At 42.7% G+C, this 22779-nt stretch overlaps 1 protein-coding gene across 2 annotated transcripts in view; it reads right to left on the bottom strand.

The window, feature by feature from the left end:
* The window catches only part of LOC110975036 (CD9 antigen-like), a 33912-nt gene extending 13268 nt beyond the window's left edge, over positions 1-20644 (bottom strand). Inside the window, exon 1 of one of the 2 annotated variants that reach the window (XM_022227127.2) lies at positions 20149-20644. In XM_022227127.2, the coding sequence (XP_022082819.1) occupies positions 20149-20229 (81 nt within the window). In that variant the 5' untranslated portion in view covers positions 20230-20644. Of the gene's footprint in view, positions 1-4852; positions 5039-20148 lie in introns of those variants that run through there. The other variant, XM_022227128.2, reaches the window with a different exon arrangement.
* Between the last annotated feature and the right edge of the window lie 2135 nt (positions 20645-22779).

Here is a 22779-nt window from a genome sequence, read left to right as displayed (position 1 = left end):
TTCACGCTACTCAACAACCCTGCATCAAATAACACAGGTACCATTTGTGGGGTTGTTCTAGGTATTGGTGATTGAACTGCTTAACCTTGGACTAACAATGGGCTGGAAAGATGCTTATCATCTCCTGCCTATGGCAAATAAACAAGTTGGCTCAAATGTTAATGAGGTCTCTGCCAAGGCCTAACTGTGAAAAAAGTTTCTCATCAGGTTTTTTTTTTATAAAACAAAAACAGGTGGTCAGTTTTTTTTCTTTTAATTACTTCCACAGCAGAGTTTTTCCAAGATGGCACACCGATTTCATTCTCTGGACTCTTCTAGTGACATTTTTATGTATAAGGCCCCCCCACCAAAAAATACTTGGTCTCTGGTCAGACCAAAGTTCCAGAATTGATGCGGCGATGCAGGTTTTTTGGGGGGGGATGGGGTTGGCTTTTTAAGACTGGCAATGGACACGGAAATGAGTGGCATATTTCATCAAAGAGCAACGGCTAGCAGTAGCACGTCTCACATCATGCCGCCGTTGTTGTTGATCAGCTAGCTGCCACTTTGTAACCTACCCACGGTCTGCTGTTTGTGTTCGACATCAACATTACGCAGTCGTAACGGATCTATCACTGGGTACGAGCTACCCACGAGTTAGTCTGGTTCCTTGAACAAATTCCCCTTCTGACTTGAGGACTTGCGGCCGGGAATCAGTCCACTCGTGAACATTCAGGCCGTACGGAAATAGAGGGTGCTGTTTTGAAATTTTTGAGAAAAAATGGAAATAAAAAATGGACGCGCATGTTTAAAAATGACGCACGCGCTGACCAGAGACCAATTATTTTTTTTAGCCTAAGTACAGATGCTCTAATGTTTTAAACAAATTTACAGCTATATGTGCAAATGTGAAAAAAAAGGAAATGAAATCAAAAATGGAAAAAGATAAAAAATTGGCAACTGCAACAAAATGAAGGGGGAATGAGAAACTATTTTTTTTTATTAAGGCTAATCTCTTTCCCAGAGAATACCTATCGGCTTGGATTGGTACAGCTGTTAGTGTTGGGTACCAGCACATAAGAAAGGCCCGGTGAGTGTACCTGTACAATATGTAGGTTATTTTGGGAATACTTCCCCGGTGCCCAAAGGGCCATCAGGTGTAGCTATAAACCGTCATTAACCAACTATAGCATGTTGGAATTTCCCACCTGAATACACTGTACTCTACAAATTGGTGTGGGAATTCCCAAGGTTGCATCACCCTGTCTAAATATTTGTAATGATAAGTTTTCAGGTTGATAGGAGCTGAGGATTCCGGCAATGTTTGTGTAATAACTGACAGGTGCACTCCTGAATTCCCCCATTACTGTCCCTGCTGCATCCTTTTCCGAGTTTTTCGCAATATGTTCCGACACATTCACAGTTCCCTTTGCGGTAAATCATGCTAATTCATGCAGTCAAGAATACACGCTGATGTTCATCTTTGATTGCTTCTCTGGTAACCGAAGCTTCATCTAGACCCAGAATTTTTTTTGGGGGGGGGGAAATCCAATAGACTGATTCTGAACAATATTTTGTGGATGATAACGTTAATCCAACATGTTGCTGACTCAGTCCAGCAAAGTGAGGACTGTCATCCATTTGGATAGTTTTAAAGGGGGCCTACACTGTCTGTCCATTCCTCCACGGTCTGTCATCGTTTTATGTCTCCATCCACTTTGTAACAGAGTTGCTTTCGTCCTTCAAATGTGATAATTATACTGCCGAATTTACTTCAAAAACAGGACTGAGGGGGGGAATTAACCATCTATCGGTCCCTCTCTTCAGCATATTGCAAGCTAACCTGAAAGGTGTCCTTGGGTATGACGGAATGTATATGGCACGTAACCATAAGTAAATATTTGGTTGACCAAAACTGTGACACTGACTCTTGAAGTCAGCAAACTCCTCAGTGGTCAAGGTTGTGCCCCTAACCACTTGACAAGAATGGCCAGAAGTATGTGTAACTACATGTATAAGATGGGGCTACCAGTCTTTTCTTTTCTTTTTTTTGACGTTATACATGTGTATTTAAAAAATTATGTTACCCAAAGTGTTGTCGCAAAACACCGGTTATTATGAAAAGATAATTCACAGATGATTTCAAATATCGTTACACGAATTTTTGCATGAATCCATCGGTTAATTAAATAGTTTTTAATCTGTGAACACTTCTTTCTAATTTTATCACAATGCACCAAACCTGCCAGTCCCCAAACCTCCTTGCTTTCCAAGTGAGGTGGTAATCTTTTTTACTCCATCACACAAGCAGGAAAGCTAGCAAGAAAGTAGACTTTTCATTCAAAAAAAATTACCCCAAATCCTGAGATATTTATATGTGAATCCCTCAAACTCTGACTCTCAAAAAATTAATAAAGAAGTCCTTCATACATGTAACTTAGTAGGGCTGTGCTGAATATCTGAATAACTGAATATTCGATCGATTGTTGAATATTTGAATATTATTTTTTGAATTTGAATATTGAAATGTAAAATTCATGAAAAGGAAGGGAAAATTTTCTTTCATTTTAAATGACAAAAAATGCACTATGGAGGCTTGTTGCAAGCAGTTTCAAATGAAAAGCGTCAGAAATCCTACAGTGATTTAAAAAGCAAATTAGTCATTGAACAATTTAATAGGAGTAGAACTCTCCAACAGGGCAAGAAGTCTTGTTCAATTTTAAATCTTGCTAAATCGTAGCTGAAGATACTCCTAGATGTGAGAAGCTATTACATGTATATTGATTATAATGTGCAATTGTGTGTGTCATTTCAACTGATTTTGTTCATCAACAATCTGCCCCTCGGTGTGACCAAATATTCTGATAGTGATCAAATTGAAGGTTCAAAGAGTAAATTATTAGAATTTATAACTTAGCATTTGGTCCTCATGTAATCTCTGAACCGAATCCTCAGAAACCACATTTTAAAATTCAAATAAGTGAGTTCTGTTCCCTCCCCACACTTTGCAGACCTCACACTGTAGCCCACTTGAAATTCACTTTTGGTACCATCATTGTAACAAAAAAAAAAGAAAAAAAAAAGGAAAGTTCTACTGCTTGGTTTTAAAAAAAATGAACGCAAGAAGGAGGAAGGAAATTTCGGGTCAAAGGTATGTATAGGAGGAACTAAGTGGAAATAAAAGATGGAATCATTGGAGATGCAGACCTGGAGGGAGGAAAGAGAAAGTTTCTCACCAACCCCAAAATGTTACGTCATGCATCACACTCGCACTCTCTCTCCCAAATTCCTGGATTTTACAAACATGGTTTGTAACTTTCCGGAATTTCCATGCGGACGGTTATGGCACACAAAAATTCCCCCTTGAATGGGTGTGGTGAAATCACATGAACCCAAACCACCAGAAACGCTCTGCATATCATCTACACCTGCCAGGAATAAACTTCATCGGAACCGCTCTGAATGTACCGTAAATAATTTTTCCTCGAACAGGTCAAAGGGGAACTTTTGGACTGATACAAACGTGTGGCAAAGTGTAACTTGTAAGCACTTGTAAACCAACAATGCTAAGATGGCACCCAAATTTGCATGCACGATGACAGCCTTGTCCTCAAACAAGGAAATGGTCTCAAGTGAAAGAAAAGACGGCGAAATCCACACCGAGGAGGAAACGTTCTGAGTTATTATCATTCAACACAGGCCTCTGAACAAACTTTCATGCTGTCAAGAGATAGCACAACAGTACAATTGTCATGTCCATTCACAGTTTGCTTTGGATTCTCGATCATCTGACTAGCTTGGCTGTATTTGTACAAGTACTTCACGGTAAATGAACTGAACTGCTTGAGGGAATAAAACAAAACTCTATGCAGGGTTGGCTTTGTTCAAAGATCGAACAGGTTTCGATTTATTCACTTGTGGCAACAGCATACGCAGGCACTGAAACTGAAAGCAACACAGACAAATGCACATTTTCAAAAACATGATGCTTAAACACTAACCCTCCCAAATCCTCCAAAATCTTTTTCTGCAAAGTGGAGGAATTTGGAGGATTCAGGGTGTATGGAAAAATTGCATGGCTGATTTCGAAGGATGCCATACGTGAAGGTCTTGGATTAGACCTTATCTTGTCTGTGCTTAGTGAAGCACAAAGTCAGCCCGACATTTCTCATGAATCAACCACACTGCTCAAGAGTGCCATATGCACTGCCTCAACACAATAACAGGAATTACTGGAGGATTTTGAAGGATTTGGGCAGTTGGCACACCTCCAAATGACATTTTCAAGAAATTTTGGAGGATTTTGGAGGATTTGGGCTGAATGCAATTTTTGAGGATTCAGGATGGTTCCCAGTAAACAGGCCTGGGGGTTAGGGTTAAATTAAACATGTTTACCTCTTTGTGGAGACCACCTGAACAACCCCAAAACCCCAAACAAACACCTCCAGTCATGCCAGTCTTTTCTGTCAATCCTCCGTAAAACTTTATCCAACATGATAAACATGACGGCCAATGTTCTGACACACAATCACTGAGTTTATCATAATTTCAAGCCCCTACCCTCGCCTCTCCACCAAGCTCAACATCTAGTCGAAGAGACAATGATGTTTACCAAATTTTTCAAACTAGTTAAAAGGTATTCCTCAATGGTTTCGTTTGTAGTAAACTACCTGGACGTTATGTGAAAATCACGCCAAACTAAGTCTCAACAAAAATGTTAATCTTTCCAGAACTGCGCTGTCAAGACTCCATGGTTGGAGAAAAAATATTAGACCTTAGCTCCACGGGCTCCTTGGTCTATCCTGTCTATGGACGGACGTGACTGAGCAAACAAATTTTCCATTTGGGTCAAGATCTCTAAAACTTAACTTACCCAGAATAAAAAGTTGAACGCGAACATCAAATACTTGACGCACGCAACACATCCCGTTACAGCCATTTCGCCACTTTTCCAAACTTCTAAATTACAACAAAGTTTCAGGACCTCACGCGACGTCCACCTCTTTCGAAATTTGAGACTGAATGTAAACTCTTCCAATGGAGTTAGCTGCGTGTAGCCCGTTGGGCGCGTGAACAATTAATTCTGTTCGACACATTCACATAAGATTCTCACACAGAGTGCGGCTTATCGGGGCTGATTGGGCTACAAAAGCGCAGCTAGCCAAGATAAGCGGTACATTGCGCAGAGCAGGATATGGCAAGGATATTTAGGGATCGCCTGAAACAAAACAAAAACGGGGAAGAGTTCGGTAATGTCTGAAAACAGTTCAAAACCACATGAATAAACAGAAAATGTGGAATGCGTTGGACGACACTGGCCAAAATTGCGATGGTTTATTGTTTTGTATTCGCAAGGTGTTACGCAAGTGGTGGTGATCTAGTCGGTTGCAAAGTTCGTGACCAGAGTTTCCACATTCCATTACTGTTTATTTATGTACTGTACAGTATGTCTGGTTGACGAATTATGGTGTACAAAAGTGCACGTCAGCGCCTCGTTCGGGAGGTAAGGGGAAACAATGTAGCCTATTGTTTCTTGTTTAGTTGTTTAAAAGTTCAGAGAGAGGAACACCATTCAGATCCGAATCAGACAGGTCAGCAGCCCAAATTCACATGAACACTCTAAATGCCGTGTTTTAATTCCTTTTTTTGCTGTTCACAACTGTCGACACCCACGGTCTCCACAAGCTGTACTTTTCTGTGTTCTTTGCTCTATGGTTTAAACTCAAAACTTTATCAAACTGAAATGCAACTGGGCCATTGCTTCAATCTTAGATTTTGACACCATTTCTATACCTTTAGAGGCCTACTACGTGGCGAAACATAACCCGCCATATTACAAGTAATAATTCCCTTCGCAAAGCTGGTGTTTCTTCATTTCTTACAGCCACAGAGCATGACACTTGCTCTGTTTAAGCTCTCAGTGGGATTCAGTGCGTAGCTAATGGCTATGCCTGAAGACGTACAGTGCACATGTAAAAAGGGAGCTAAGTGTCAAGCCCCACGTATGCAAAAGCCCATTGGTATCCGCATACATCAACTAGCTGCGGCTATACATGTACAACCATATGGGTACATTCACCAAATCGTTGCATTTCTGCGTGCGAGCTCATTAATATTTCGTGATCGCACGGGGTTTTTACAATAAGACATGCCATAATCAGGAAGGATCATAGAAATATTTCTATAAATCCCGAATTTGGGACTAGAAATTTCCAGTTCGGGGTATGTCCTTCACAAAAAAGTCCCTAATTGTGGGCCTATTTTGGATAGCGGCGGGTGGCTACATTCAGAGCTGAGCACGTATAGTTTTACTACTATTTTGGGGGTATATTCGGGAAAAGGCGAATAGAAAAATTTCGTGGCTAACCCAATAAAATTCAAACGGAAAGTGATCTTCTGGCCATAATCTTGAGCTTCCAGTAAAAAAAGGGAGACCAACCTCTTCCCAAGAGTCAACAGGCGGCGCTATTTGGGTCTGATTTTGCACTGTTTTCCATGGGCGCGTATTTGGTGTAGAGCAACCAAACGGGAAGTGGCTGCAGTCAGTAACCATTGACCTCTATGTTCGGAAGTGTGATTTCCTAGCCGCAGCCACAAGCTTCACGACACGGCCATCCTCTCAGCGTATTCGCCAACAGAGGGCGCAAGAACGAGACCAGCTAATTCACTGGCAAAATTTCCAGCCATTCGACTACTGACGGCAAAAACAGACACTTCACTTATATTTTGGCGCAATATGAAACACAACAAAACAAAGAACATGAAAGGGTTTAATAATCTCTTCCTCCTCTAAACAACGTTACTGAGAATTCTCATACTCAAATAAGATCAGGAGTCAAGACAATTTCTATCGTAGAATATTCTCCTTTTGCCTTTAAGAAAGATTCTGTAAGATCTGAGCGAGAGTACCCGTAACTTAAATTCGCACAATTAAAGGACATTCCGCTCATCAGTGTGTAAGTTACAGCAAGGGGTATGTTTACTTTTCTCTTGTTAGTCAAAAAACTACATAAAGATGTTTTATTGTATCCATGATTATTAAAGGTGACTCTGTACAATCGGCTGGCAACTATTCGGCGATAGTTGTGCAAAATGAACCACTGGCTCGATGCTTACATGTGGCAAGTAATTTGAGCATGTATTTGCTAATCGACGAATCTGTCCCATGAAATCGATGTAGTGTAACTTTGTCTTCGAGTCGTCTCCAAGGAGACGTCATAAAAGATGGACGACTTGTCGAGGGAAAGTGCACAGTCGAGTCGCTGCCCCGAGCACAGTAGTGCTCGCTCTCATTCCGAACCATTAAGTGTCATAAAGCTTCTAAACCATTCCCGCTTGATATGTTGGCCTAACTGTACAAGGGCGTGAGGACTTCGAAAAGATCTTTTCTTTTAAAAAGGTTATTAGCTATAGAGTGTCCGTGAAAGTTTGTTTAGCATTCTTATACCGAACATCATTAGGCCTACTCTTACCATTTTCAACCAATCGGTGCCAAGGTTAATTTGATCTACGTATACGTACTGCATCAAGGATCCAAGAGACTGTTCTAATTGGACAGTTTCCGAGACGACTTCCAAGCAAGAGTGACGTTGTGCTCTTTGATTGGTCGTTATAGCTGGCGATGGAATCATATACCCAGCAAGAAATGAGACCGAGGGGTACCCCCCAACATGTCCAATCCCTATACACATTCCAGACTATTGTTACTTAACACATCCCCCCCAAGATGTCTGAAAGGAATTCCCCAGATTCCTGCGAGACAATGACCAACACAAAGCAGGGGGGGGGTTCTCTCCGTCTCATACCTTGCTGCATATGTGGAATCAATATCCATAATGTTGTCTTCAGGACAGATGAAACTATGAGGCAGTCCCCATCAACCGACTTGGGACCAAAACCGCTGGTGGCTGGGTCACGATCGCAATCCAGACAATACCCGCATAAAACAACGTGTCAGCTTTCTGATATGATTAACGCTGATGAAAATGGCGTCCCTCCAGAGCACGTGTGTGTGCGTAATGGGACCAACGATGAATCAAATCTAGTTAGGCGCAATAGCCTTGGTAGACAATTTAGAGAATGGAGGACGATTAATCACTGTCTGTATAGTATCTTCTATTCGGAATGACTCATCCAACGAAAGTGCGCAAACCCACTTAAAATCATTTTTAAGGTGAAAGAAGGCATCTTGCACAGGGGCCTACTGGGCTAGTACGTGTACACATGTGCGTGTCTCTTGTGGTTATTATGACTGTTCGGTGTGATTCTGTTCAGATAATTCTCAAAATAATCTGCAGAAAAAGCATAAATCCTGGAATCAGTTTCCCTCTGTGCAAAACAATAATGGTTAATGCATATTCATCATTGTTTTTTTATTTACATTGTGTAAATTTAAAGGTGACGAAAAGTGCTACAACATAATAAGCTATCTTGTAAGTCCCCCAAATGAAAGCAACGTCGATTTTCATACCGTATTCTTCCTGACCAAATGGGATTTGTTTTAATGTTAAACTGAAAACCGATTTTAAGGGGGGAGGGGCGGCCCTTGCTGAGAGGGAAGCAATTAAACGTTGGTCTCGACACAATTTTCTCAAAACCTCTCGTATTCTGTAGTGCAGAAGTTTACCATCTGTACATGTACATACGTGTACGTGTGTCAAACAGACCTACCTATGGACAAGCAAATCGAATTACACGGTCAAGTTTTTCACTGCCCGCAACAACAAACCCCTATTACATTTTATTCTAATAAAGAGCCCTTTCTCCCCCAGATAACAACCTGGGGCCAAGTGGGTAATGTCGGCACAGTGGAACGACAAGAGAGACAGCACCGTGCGTGCCTGTTGGCATACTGCTCAATTGGATTTTCTCTGGCCGGCCGGGCAAGACGGCATCGCATACGTCGAGCCTTGTGCACCGGCGCGGTACACATTCCCGCCTTAGTGCCGGTGGCGGGGACACGGTTGAATTTAACTGGATAATCGCTTCGCTGCTTCTGGCGTTGCGCTGGCGATAAGTAATGTTCGCTGCGATAGCACTGGCGATAGTTCTTGAGTGTGTGCTTGGTAAATATTCTACTTGGGTATTTAAAAAAAAAAACCAGATTGCAAAAGCCGCTGAGGACTGCAGAGTTTCAAACTGAGCATGCGTGATGCTGGAAGAACAATCACAGAAGCGATAGGCCAAAAATCCACCACAGTGCCACGAAATAATAATCGGTCCGAGTTTTCCTGCTTTGCAAACATCTAAGGTCTGAAATGCTTATAAATATGTGAAAGACACCAAGCCTGCTCTCGCTAAAATAACTGACAGTTTTAGTCAGGGGTGAATACCAGGGCTTTGAATACGGGAAAGGAAATTGGCGCCCTCAGTGGTCACAGTACACAGGCTGTACATGTACATGTTCGCAGTGAAGCTGTTTTGCACGTAGATGTCCATGTACATTTTGTTCAAGTACATGTACACTGTACTGTACATGTACATGTACATTATTTTACGCGCAAACTGCCGCCTGAATGCTTCAGCATACAGAGGCCATTTTGACCCAACATACCCTGGGACGATATAAGCAAGTGCGTGCAAACTAAACAGTGTAGCTTTTGCGACAGCACGGTATTACGACGCGAAAAGGACTGCATGCAACATTGTCACAGGCAGATTTGAAATTTCCTATGGCCAGGGATGAACTGGGATAGAATTTCGAGCACACGCACGAGGTTAAACTGAATTATAGTCAATGCCGTACAGGTAACGTCCATGCCCGAATTCTCCCACGTGACTGCAGTTCGAGGCGGAAATTTTTCTGCCATCAGGATGACTTAAGATACAAAGGCAGATTTTCAAGTGCCACCTCTACTGCGTCTAAAGCCTATAAAGTGATCGCAAGGTCTTTATACACCACACGATTTGCCACATCGACTGTTCAGTATTCAGGTCCTTCCTTAAATTTGTGGGCCCGCTTTTTTTTTCCATGTCTCTGTCACACCCGATCAGATATAATTTCGAAAGTTTAGAACACACCCAGGTAATGCAAACCGCCTGCCGAATAAAATAGAAGTCAATTTCAATGATACATGTGCGACGTATCAAATCAAGTCCCAACGGTTGTGTGACAGGGACACACAAAATATTTCACTTTTGGACTTCAAAATTATAAAAATGGACCCATTTGCCTCTTCGATCCATAAGTTATATAATAATAATAGTAAAGCTGACACGTTTAAGATGTCAATGAAGTATTTTACAAAAAGCTTTTTAGATGATGTTGAGGGAAGGGGAATTACGGCTTCCATGTTCCAATTGGAGGAGGAAAGGAACTTTGTCTTAATGCTAAATGGAGGCGACAGATCATTCCCTATAACTTAAAATACGAGTAACCAGGCTCTACTGAGACATCTTAGAACATGCACCATCGTCTGGTCTGTGTTATGAGCCCCAAGCTGGACCAAGAGAGGGCGCAATTTTCCTAGCAACGCGGGTGCCTTTGGTGGGAACTGCACTTCGCCGGTTCACAAACGACTATGAAGTAGCTAGGGTTGCGTCACCACCACTGATCTCCATTATCAAGACTAGAGACCAATGACCGCCACCAACAAAAAAATGAATACAGTCGAACACCGATAAGAAGAGCACGGTTAAAACAACATCATGTCTATAACAAGGACAATTTTAGGTCCCAAGTCTTGGTTTCTTTTGGTTTCCCATGACTGATAACAAAAGGTACCTGTTAAAACAAGGTACTGGGAATTAAGCCCCAAGGACCTCAATTTCACAGTGTTCCACCAACCTGGCTCTTTCCAACCGATGAGGGGGTTGCTTCTGCTCAAGGTGGGGAGCTACCATTGTCTGTGCTGAATCCTTTCTTAGGCCTATAGCGCTGTTCTGGGGATATGTTGGTCATCTGAGCGTGGTATTCTAATCACCACAAATTAAAATCACTTAGTTCCTGTTTTTGCGGCAGGGCAAGAGTTATATTAAGAAAACCTGCTTCCTGCAATTTCACGCGCAATTAAATGCCAACTAAAGTATCATCAAGTAAAAATCAAAGAAAAGGGAAAAAGGGACTTTTAAATTTTGCCAATTGGGGCACGAACATACCATAATGTCGTGGGTAGAATTCCCAAATGGGTTCTACACAGCATACTTGTTTCTCTTGTTTAACCACGTTCACGTGTCCATTTGAATGGTCTCTCGTCAAGGGACCTAGGCAACGCAGATATGTGATCCGCCTGCGTGCATCACAAGTAGAATTGGACTAGATTCTTTTTTCCCGAAAGGTCGACATGAAATAGAACACCAATTTAATACACGTCACGGAATCGGGTTGCACGTGAGGACGAGCTCCATCGCGGCCCATATGCTGTGGCAAGCTTCGGTGCTCATGAGAAAAATAACCCCGGCATATGTGGCAAGCCATCAAGTTTGTAATTGCAAGGAGGTTGGTCGACCATCCGAGACGGGCAATTTTTTTTTTTCGAGAGGAGAGCCCTCGCTTTGTAAATCCAGCACAATACCGCAAAGAAACAATCTTTCCCGCACGCACTATCCCCTACAATCATACATGTAGGTTAACATTAAAGTTCAACATTAAAGTGTCCACGTTACGGCGCAGCTGTACTGTGTGCACAATGCCGCGTACCCTGACGAGCAAGTTGACATGCGCAAGAAAGCATTTCTTTCACAGGGCAAGCCTCCAGGTATCGATTGCGCAGTAAATTGTAACGATACGGCAATGGTGCGACCTTAAGGTCGCGCACCTGCAAATGTTGGTAGCCTGTCAAGTGGCCAATTAAAGTGCAAATTAGCGACAGGGGCACTGGGGGAACCAGCTATTACGGGCAGAATTATGACAGATCTCCGAGGTAAGCCTGGTTTTTAAGGGAGGCCTTACTTTCAGAATCTGAGGGAATTATCCTCGCTTTTACAGCAGTTTTTGTGCAGTTGGAATGTGCAGAAATTCACCTGTTGACCAAGTAACTTGGTGTCCAACCAAAAAAGTGTGGGTTTTTATAATAAAGCAAATTAGATTCTGCAGTTCAAACGGAAACAAACGAGGTACTCAAAGACACGTGTTCTCTTCTGAGTAGACGTTTGGGGTCCAGTGTGGTATCATTTAGAGTCCTGGGTTTTAATTACAGGCCCGTGGCATTTTACGGCAACAAATCCACTATTAGAGTTTAAATTTTCCATCCATGTATTGAGAAATAATTTGGACAGATCTTTCGATCAAAGGTATTTGTGTATGCATTTTTAATCCCCTAAAGTGCTGAATTTTGTTTATAAACAGTCCAAGAATTTATCATCAATTACCGAAACGCCATGTACAGTTTTCTCACGAAAAGTTAGGCCGCAAAGGCGCATGCTCAGAGTCACGTCACCTTACTATATTCTCAAGCGTTCAAAAGATGCTAAAAAAAAATTGACCGGTGTGGTCTCGTTTGTGGCCACAAATCACATCCAACGTCAGACACCACGACTCTCCGGACAAAGTCATATTTACAAGATGAATACGAATCTCTCAAAATCATATAGCAGCGTTCTCAAAATAACATCGCAACTGCACAATTCATTATCTATACGAATTACCGACTACATTGCATACCCAACTGGAAATCACACAATTACCGCGGGATGATTTGACAGTGCTCTCGGCAAAACCCCGATCCATCAAGTCAGATATAAACATATATCAATCGGATAATATATAGCCTGCACCTCTATCAATAGACGGCTATATATAGGTCACATACCGCACATTCTACACTGCTGTGCCGCTAATGTATAACCCGCAGCGAAGACGCTTATCTCCGCTGCTAAGCATATTGCATGCAGGAATATTCAACGAGCATCCCCGTTCGGTTGACTTCGGGCATGCGTTAATTTAAGAGGCGTGCGGTTTTGCAAGACACCAGTTCACGGTCGCTCGCCTCCATTTTGACAGTTTTGCCTCCGATTGAAACACACAACGCACAGTGTCGCGTTCAGGAACTCTATCTAGTCATCAGATCGAAAACCGAACCTTTACGGAAAATGGGGCGGGGGGGGGTGGCGCACACGGGGTACAGGGTAGGGCCCTTCTGACTTTTTACGGGATTAAGATATGTTCCTGGGATGTACCTCCTTAATCAGTGAAGTTAATGTGTGAAATATATAAACGGAAAGAAAAGCGAGAACTGAAGGGGTTGTATTGGAAAAAGCGTGTAAGCCAAACAACAGGATATTTTGGCGCCAGAATCTTTTGGAAAGGCATTTTCGCACAAAAAGAAAAGTATAACTAATTATGTACATGCATATCGTGATAATTTGTGAGCGCTAATTGTACAGCATGAAACACTCGTGTTTTGGATGTCTCGAGGCCTTTCATTCTACGGTTTGGCGACGGTTCAAGTCCCGGGACATTTTGGCGGTGACACACTGACACTCTGAGGTGGTTTGAACTGAAAGTTGTCCATAGCTGCGAGCAATACTTTCCTTGTTTTCAAAGCAAACGAAGGGCCGAAACGCGGACTGCACCGGCATGTATTAATGTGGCCATTACTCATGCATAGACTCGCAGAGAAACATACGGCCGCCATCGCGTAGAGACGCAGCCTCGCATATGAAACGAGCTTCCTGCGGCAAATTACCCGCACGTGTTCAACGCTCCACGGGCTACGAACATCCATTAAATGGCTAAAACATATGGCGAATTGTGTAAGAGTTTAGCCAATACAGAAGAACCACACTATATACATGTACGGTTAACCCACACATTTCACCAATCATAACGAATACCCTTTGATTCATATGGTACAGCACTGTGCCCAACCATTGCCAAAGAAGCCCGCCGAATAGTGACAACCAAGTAGCTCACGTACCAACCACTCCGGCGCGAATGCCGATGGGGCAAATGCATCAAACTCGTTTTAAAAAAGGGGAAGCAAGACTTTCCTGCAACTCCTGTGACTCGGGTTCGAATCCCATCGATGCTGTCATGTATAGATAACTGCCTTTCAGATCCTCTTCGATTCCAAGGATCTGTTAGATAGAGTATCGAAATGACTACGTCACGAAAAAATTTTTTTATTCGCCTTTGAACGAAGATACCCCCCAAAATAGTAGTAAAACTAAGCGCTCATATCTGAATGTAGCCGCCCGCCTCTATCCAAAATAGGCCCGCAATTTGGGGCTTTTTGTGAAAGAAATACCCCGAACTGGAAACGATCAGTCCTAAATTCGGGATTTATAGAAATATTTCTATGATGCCTCCTGATTATGGCCTGTCTTATTGTAAAATTCCCGTGGGATCACAAAATATTAATGAGCTCGCGCGCAGAAATACAACCATTTGGTGGAATGCACCCATCGGCTAGGCGCGTTTATTATGGAATCAATGGTCTTTGCGTACACGCAGAACGCGTACAAGAACCCGCTTGGAAAACTTACCACCACCTATCTTTCTTTCGCCGCTTGGGGGTGCACTTCAACTTGGGGAGGATAGGCAGTGGGATCGACATCCTGCCGACCTTTCAGACTGACAATCTGAGTCTGCAGACAGTCGATTCTAATGACATCAAGCTTCTTTTTTGTGTATATAGTGTCCGGAGCAATGGCAATTAACAAATCAATACGCTCCTACGGAACATTCTAGCAATGGATATCCATATCTTGTGAGTGGGTCTGTAATTACATTCATGAAGTTTAACGATTGCCTGTCTTATCAGTGAACTGTCCGACAGGAAAATATGAAGTTAAGGGTGTTCACTGAAAAAAAAAAGCAATTCGTGTCTCACCCATACAAGGCGAATTGCGCACAAAACCGGAGGACACAGCGTGTAAGCAGGTAGTACGTACCGTACAGCTTCGATTTCTTCTATCATTGATTAGGCTATTGTGTCAAGACCTTACAAGCGAAGATGTTTGGCTAAAAAACCGGATAAGCCATATTGACAAGACATGTTAAATGTTTAGTGAGTTATACACAGTGTGAAGGCTCTTTCAGGACTTGAGGTTGGATAGTGCAGTTCAGTTTGCTGTCCCCGATAATACATCTCTCGAGGAGCGCACAGCTTCCCTTAAACCAAGTCCACCCGCTAACGAAGCGAGAGCACGGCAGAGTATTTCCTTTCGCGCACGCTGGGAGGAAAATTACCTCGCGGTCTGGGGTCACTGTTTCAAGATTTTTCCAAGTGCGTCACAGTGGCGAGAAGTCTTGTCCTCAACAGCCTGTCCACCACCTGCGACGGCGTGGCATTTTCTTTGTCACGTATTTATCGCAGAAGTGGACCGAAAGGTCACAGGATAGGTACGGTTTGGGAACGACAATTTTGTTATATTAAAATTCTGGGCCTGATTTCTCGCGAGGTTTGAAGCCAGAAGTCCTGCAGCTGCTCGTAAGTACACCGGGAACGTGATATAGCACTGCTTTGGTGCAGAGTGCGCTCTGGAAAGGAGGTCAATTCGATTCCGGCAATTGATCTCAAAAGGAAGATTTTAGGATAGCGCGAACCGTTCCTACAGTAAACTGTTATGCGGAGTACATGGAAATTGTTGTGGGCGTCATGACCTACTGACAAGAGCCACATTAGTAACCAAGGCCCATTTACGAATAGTTAATACTTGTGATTTTGCTCAGCCCTGCATTCTATCATACACCACGGCACATTTTGTCGGAGATTTTGAGGGGTTACTTCACTCCTCCGTTCTGCTATAGCGTGCCAATTATTTACAAGCTTTTAATTAATCCATGTATCAGCGGTAAGGAGAGCCTGGCATGCTGCTGCAAATAGCAGGCCAGAGGCTACGGTTTGGACAAAGCTATACAATTCACAAGTACAGTTCAGTAATGGGTGTCATGCAATATTCAGACGCCCCAGATGCGTTGCTCCCGCAAATGCATCCTAAATTAAATTGGATTTTGCAGATGATCCTTCTCCCCGACACGTGACATTTGTCCAGAAGCATGCGTGATATTTGGGCAGCATCAACCGCGTCAATTCTGCACTCGAAACGACATTTCCATATGCTTATATGAGTACTGGATCCCACACTGTGGGGAAAAAAACCGCCACAATAGTACCGAGACTACGTGGATTCAACGCAAGAGCGGCCGGGAAATTTATCGCTCACTAAGCGATCAATGTAATACGGGCCGGCCTCGGTCGGGCCATAAAAATATGAATGCGAGTTGTGGTCCGGAGAGTGCTTTTCTGATCGACTGAAGTAAGGTTTCAAATGATAGTTCGTGCCGTGTCTGTTAGAATTACCAGTTGATCATTCTCCTTAGAGGAGAATAGCTTTTATCTTAACAAGCATAGATGGTTTGAACTACGCTAGTAATTGCAGCGATCGGGATACGTTCTGTAGACATCCGGTTGCAAAATTACATTCATAGAGCTGGGTTGTGTGTCACTGTGTAAGAAACTGTACCAAGGGAAGCTTAAGGCTTCAAATCTTGCAAACGTGGCGCGGCTGTTCCTCGACAAAAAACCAGTCCGAGTTGATTTTTGCCATGTGCAGACATCTTGTGCTGTTAGGAAACGAACTGAAAGTAGATGTTCTCTGGCATCTTTTTCAATTCTCCAAAGGCAAAATGCACGGGCATTTTTAAGTCCTTCCTTTTATTTATTCTGAGGTCATTCTTTTAAGAAGACTGAGTGTCTAATGCATGCTGCTACATTTTAGTAATGGTGCAGGTGTATAACGAAGGGAGTATGGTATGTGGTCCTTCCTCCGTGCTGGTAGGTAGGACAGTTGGCCTACACCAAAGCAACTAGTAGCAGGGCGTAAAAACGGACAGCAACTGCGCCATAAGGCCTGGCCTTGCCTCAAACCGTTTCTCATTCCGCGAAGGCCACAGCGATCTGCATAACAAACGGAGTTTATGTAAGAGCGCCCCACTTGAGGCCCCGAACTGAGACTAACACATGGGCTGGCGGTGGATTTACACTGGAATGCTCGGTACACGCTTACCCAGATGGTTTATTCTACTGTGGCAAAGGTGGGACAACAATCATGAGCGATTGGTGTCCATAAATGGATGGCAAATAGCGCCCCGTGTTATAGATTAGTGGATATCAACAGACATAGTGTCGTATTCGGAAGCCGAGCATATATAAACTGTGATAAATTTGCGATAAACGTGTGTTTCCAAGGTGTGTGTGCGTGGGGGTGCTAGCTGTTGTGTGCCTGGGCTCCACGCCAAAGAAAATGGATACGTTCTGCAGAAATTACTAGCAGCTGTTCGATAACAACAGTAACGCATGATTAAAAGGAGTCTCTACGATATTGGACAACTTAAAAGGAGTGGTATTCACATCAGTCGGAGAATTTGGTTGCTGAAAATTACCGTAATCTCTTAAATCATTCAACATTTCGATTACATAATTTTTTTTCAGAGATGAACTTTCCAGGCATAGGCCTACACAGTACACTGATGTTGGTGAAATTTTAAGCTATTGTTTTTATTTCTGTCAGTTTTCTATGCTTTTAGATAAATTACGGTGATGAGCTCAATGCTCAAGTTTGGAATAGATTAGAGGATCTCTTACTGAAGTTTATCTGTATAGAACTTTGAATGCATGCTTCCTTGTCCTTATGACATCAACACAAAACATACGGCGGATGTTAACGACAAACACAGACGTAAGCATTCTGTGGGGAATGGTTCCTTATATTTAGACCATAATTGACACACGCGTTAATTACAAAGTCAATTGACTGTCATGCTCATAATTAGTATTACAAATAAGAGCTGTACGTGTTTTAAATTTTTTTTAATGGAAATGATGCTGTAAACGTTCCCATGAGCTTTGCTTTGGGCAGCAGTGACTGTTGTGAAAATTCAATGTCGGCCTATTCGCCGCTGGGGCTCGAACAAAGTCAGAAGTGCCAACCGCGGGCCAAAAGGGCTCTGACAACACATTCTACCGGTATCGAACATTCACATTCACAGCATAAGAAGTCCTTTCGAATCATTGTTAGCCATGATGATGCAGCCGATTCCCACGGTCGGGTGATGCATTCGTCAGATTCTGTCAGGCAGTTGGCGGGGTGAATTACTTTTAATGGACGTCATTTTGCCTTGCAGCAGTGTAGGCGAAACGCAAAGTGAACCGTGCTCCACCCAAACACGTACAGAGCACGTGTGTTTCACATGAGGGAAAATAACTCCCGGAACTTTGGCCAACGTAAAAAGGCATTATTCCCGATGAAAAATACTTAAAATACCGCAGACTGCTTCTTTGTAGCCAGCTACCAAAAGCCCAGTTACACATTTTAGCACAGAGCAATGGAAACTCCACCAGTCACAATGCGGAACCGTGTGATTCAGTACAGTGGGTAACTGTTGACAACAGACAGACGTGAGAGTATGCCGGTTTAAAGGGATTCGCGGAGTGTCCCGAAAATTGTCATGTCTACAAAACTTCCTCTGATCTTCCAAATCATGATAACTATCTTACCTACAAGACAAGATGTGTACCACTTTCACAGCACTCTCCCAGATTTCACATAAAACCCACAAAATTTATTTTAAAAAGTCTATATACATGCATGTATATTTATTATGACGACTGTAGCCTGTACTTTTTAACTCGAGCATAACGAGAGGTCGATCTACTTCGGTAAAGGTATCGGGGTAAACTTTAATCTTTCCCTTTTTAGGACCTGTCACGTGTTTTAAATCTAATCCCGATCTTCTCCTCGGTCGGCTGAACTCTACGTCACAAGTGACCAGCAAATTCCAGGCTGTGAATTTCAGACCGTTTGGTCGTCGCAGACAATTGATCACGAAACGAATCTATGCTCGGTCGATTGCCGCACACGTCACGGATCACAGACCTCACCCGCAGCCGCCTTCGGAGGATCACCCCAAAAAACTCAAATTCCAAAAACCCAAACCCCTCGAAAACAGGACCCTTACGGTATATGAGGCCATTACGAAGACACAGTGGGCCGGGACGCACAGCGTCACTCATGGTGGAATATTGAACGCAAAGAACAATGCATTTAAAAACAAACAAAACAAAGTACAAAAGCTTTATCTTTGGCAAATTAACAGTAGCTTCAAATGACTTGTTTCCAGACAGTGTCAGCATGAGGCGTTTTACTTTCATCTGATAATATGCACAAGTTGCTTGTCTGTTTTGTAATGAAAGATTAACCACAAGAACGACTGTCAGACAAGTTATTAATCAATTGCAAATGTCAAACAAGTCACTGAAGTTTACAACACTGGGACCCAAAGAACCAGATTTTTTTCTTATCAATGACCGATGATGGAACTCCATTGATTCGGCAAACACGTGTCTACTCCCGCCCTTTCAACGGAAAGCACGGACAACGCATGTGCAATCATGCACGATACGCGTAGCTCCCGAAGGCTTGGCAAATGTTTCCTCCGAAGGTTACGTAAATAATCAAAAAGTGTAGCATTCTCTCGACTTCACTTAAATACGCTTGTGATATGACCCCACACTGTTCTCATACACATGCACGTGAGTAAATATTTACCGTGCTCATAAAAAATGCGGGGCAGCTCTCAATAAACCGCACGCATCCATTCAATGCCTGGTATTATAACTCCATATCAACGCCTATCGTTCGCAGAAACCCTGAATGATTTTACTCAACATCTGGACAACACATTTTGACCGACTGTCTTTTAATATTAGTCCACACTACAAGAACACGATCAATAATGTTCATGGGTAGTTTTAAGGGGCTCAAGATTTCTGATCGAGTACTGCAGTTTACGATTTTTTGCTGCACTATTCACGATGTCTATGATTTCTACAACTTGTACCATCATCTGCCTTTGCGATTTTACACAGCAGGGCAAATATTCCATAGACATGTAATGACTCATTACCAGTGGTGTACCGAAAACTCAAGGCTACATGATTTTCCCACAATTACATGTACATGCAAAGGTACGGTGGCGCTTATTGTACACGCAGTGAGCTGCGTTGGGCTATGGTTGTATAATCAAGCATGTCATGTATGTTTATGCATAACGTGGGTAACCCATTATGTGATTGCTATCTACATATGTACGGTGCATCTAAGATGCAGGATGTACATGTACAATGCATAATTTAATCATGCTTCAATCAAAACACCATCTCTGACAGAGAGCAGATCATCACCAGCAAGAACTAACATCACCGAAGCACTGAATAAAATACTCACCAAATTTGTGATACATGTCGTGACGACCAGAATGTATTTGCAACAGAACACGGCCGTGCCCGCATCGCATGAGCAGCACATCTTGTACTAGAGTTCCGTGAGCGAGCAACACCGAGCCGCAGAAGGGGGTGTCGGCCGGGGCTAAGATCGCCAACTCCCGCTGGGACAACCTAGCGTCGATCACGCTGCCCGACAGAAATATCCCGAGCAAGAAGGAAAGGGGCGGGGGAATATCACCGTAGAACTGTTGACGTCTACAGCGTTAAAATCACCGCTGAATTCCCCGCATGAATTGACCGAGACTGGTTATTAGATTCACACGTACAAAAGGACACGACGTTTACTGATGGGCTTTCATCATATTGTTTGCCCATGGATAGCACAATCTCACTGTAAGTTTCCAGAGTGGCCACAAAAGACGTTTGGCGCAGTTGTGTGTGTAGCCCGATCACAGAGCTCTATGGCCCGATTATAATGCACGCGTGTGTGGCCGAGTGCACGGTGTCCCCCCTATGCACGCATAAGCTTTCGCCACTGCGATACGCTCGTAGCAGACGTTGCTATTATTTGGAGAGAAAAAAATTCCTTTGTCATGAACCGACAGAATGAATAATTAAGTGTCTGTTGTGAATAATTAACTACACTGACGAATTCATGGCTACTCCATTCCCTGATAATGTGATATAGTGATTTATTTCCCGAGGCTTCGTGGATTGTTTTGTTTTATTTTCAGAAGAGGGCACCAGGTCTGAATGAGTAATAAACAAAAATCACGGCCTCTAACCCCTTGGGGGTGGGTGAAATTTGGTAATTTAACTGGATGATTCAAGATTGTTAGCATTAATGTTTAACGCTCAGATTATAAAGTAACAAAAATCACAGTTGATTCATTCACTCTAATACATCCACACAAGCTGTGGGCCGCATTAAATGTTGAATGGGGGAGGAGCTTTTGGCAGACCTCTGGCTATTTTATAGTACGTACATGTACATGTATATTTGCGAAACTGTTTTGTTGTCAAATTAAGAAAATACTACATCGGAAGAAGGTTGATCGGGGAACTCGGCTTGTACACTGTAGTCGGCAGTGCTATCCTAATCGACCCTGTAATCTGTAGGAAAGAAACTGAAAGTGGATTGTATAACCAGTTTTAACATAAACACAAAAAAGAGCACAGTGATACCATAGAGCTGGGTTGTAGCTCTATGGTGATACTGACTTTGAGTTGTCAAAATAAACAGACTCTGTGATTATACGTGTGTGTGAACCAGGAACTGTAATGCACCATTATAATTAAAACCTGCTTTCCAACCAGAAACTAAATCTTCTCCCCCATCCGAGAAATAACACTTGCCTTGCTTTCTAGAGATTGACACGAAGGACTAGACGATGTAAAGTGAAAATCACTCTGAATACTGAGTGAAATAGTTTGAAAAAGAACCATTTCCGGCACGGACATGAATGAGATTTTTTTTAATTTTATATGTCAGTTTTTAGCCAATTATTAATTGTGAACAGTAATAATTGTTAACTGTGACTTTGGTCGAGCAATTTTATCTTTCTCATGCGCTTTTTGACCACTTTTAGTGGAAAGGACGCAATATAAGTGCATTATTATGATTATTATCATTATTAAAAATTAGTAGAAAAGTGAACGCGAAGAATACGTTGTGTCCATCATGCGCGCGCGTTTGAATCTGACATGTTAAAAACTCTAGTGAGATTTGATCGACTTGCAGTTATTCCTGCCTTAGCTGCAAAGACTTTAATTATAGAAGTATTGAAGACCCTGAAGAAATTTGTCGACCCTTTCCAAACGAGCAATGGGTCGAAAAATTCCACGCATTGTGATTGGCCAACGCGTTGCAAACTCTTGGTGGCGCACTATTGTGAAACGGCCGTGTTGCTCGATATGGTGTGAAGTACATGTGTAGTCTAAAATACGTGTATTGATTTGTCCCGTCACCCTGTCGATTTTGTTCTACGAAATCTCGTCCTCTGACACTGACAGTTAATTTCTTGCGACATGTGCGCTCTCCGGACGACACCCAGGGACACCATAATTACTGTTTCGTTTTTATGCAACTCGATAAAAAAATATTGTCACTTCATACCCCTTCGTGGTCTCCATAGAAAGGGGGCCGTTAAAACAAAGTCAAATCCTCGCTTTTTTTTTCTCTCGGGCACTTCGGAAGCTCCACCCTCACTCCCGTAAAAAGTGAGAAGAGCCAGGGAAGTTCAAATGACTCACCTCCCGAACTCGACCACGGGGATGAACTTTTCGCCTTGTGACAACATGAAACTGGCCTGAAAGGGAGAGCGACGCACCCGTCAAAAAAAAATATTAATTCTCTTCTCTGCAAAGCCCTCTGGGAAAGTGTTCCTCGTGACATAACATGACAGTTCCTTCTTCAAGGACAACGAAATGTCTTGCTCCGTTTCTTTCCAGGTCCTTAAATAAGAAAACATCTGTACGGTTCTTGCTCATCGAGAATTCCGTCACACACCCTTCCCTGACAATATTGACCCTAATGATGCATCCGCGTTTATCTTTTTCCTCATATCTTCTCTTACTATCTTTCTCACACCCGGAACTTCCCCCTGAAAAAAAACAAACGAAATTTCTGTTG

This window comes from Acanthaster planci, linkage group LG20, assembly GCF_054643075.1.
Source record: "Acanthaster planci isolate LZ-2023a linkage group LG20, COTS_SCS, whole genome shotgun sequence".
NCBI classification, from domain to species: domain Eukaryota; kingdom Metazoa; phylum Echinodermata; class Asteroidea; order Valvatida; family Acanthasteridae; genus Acanthaster; species Acanthaster planci.
Note: the sequence above shows the minus strand (reverse complement) of the source record. Positions and strands in the feature narration are given on the sequence as shown.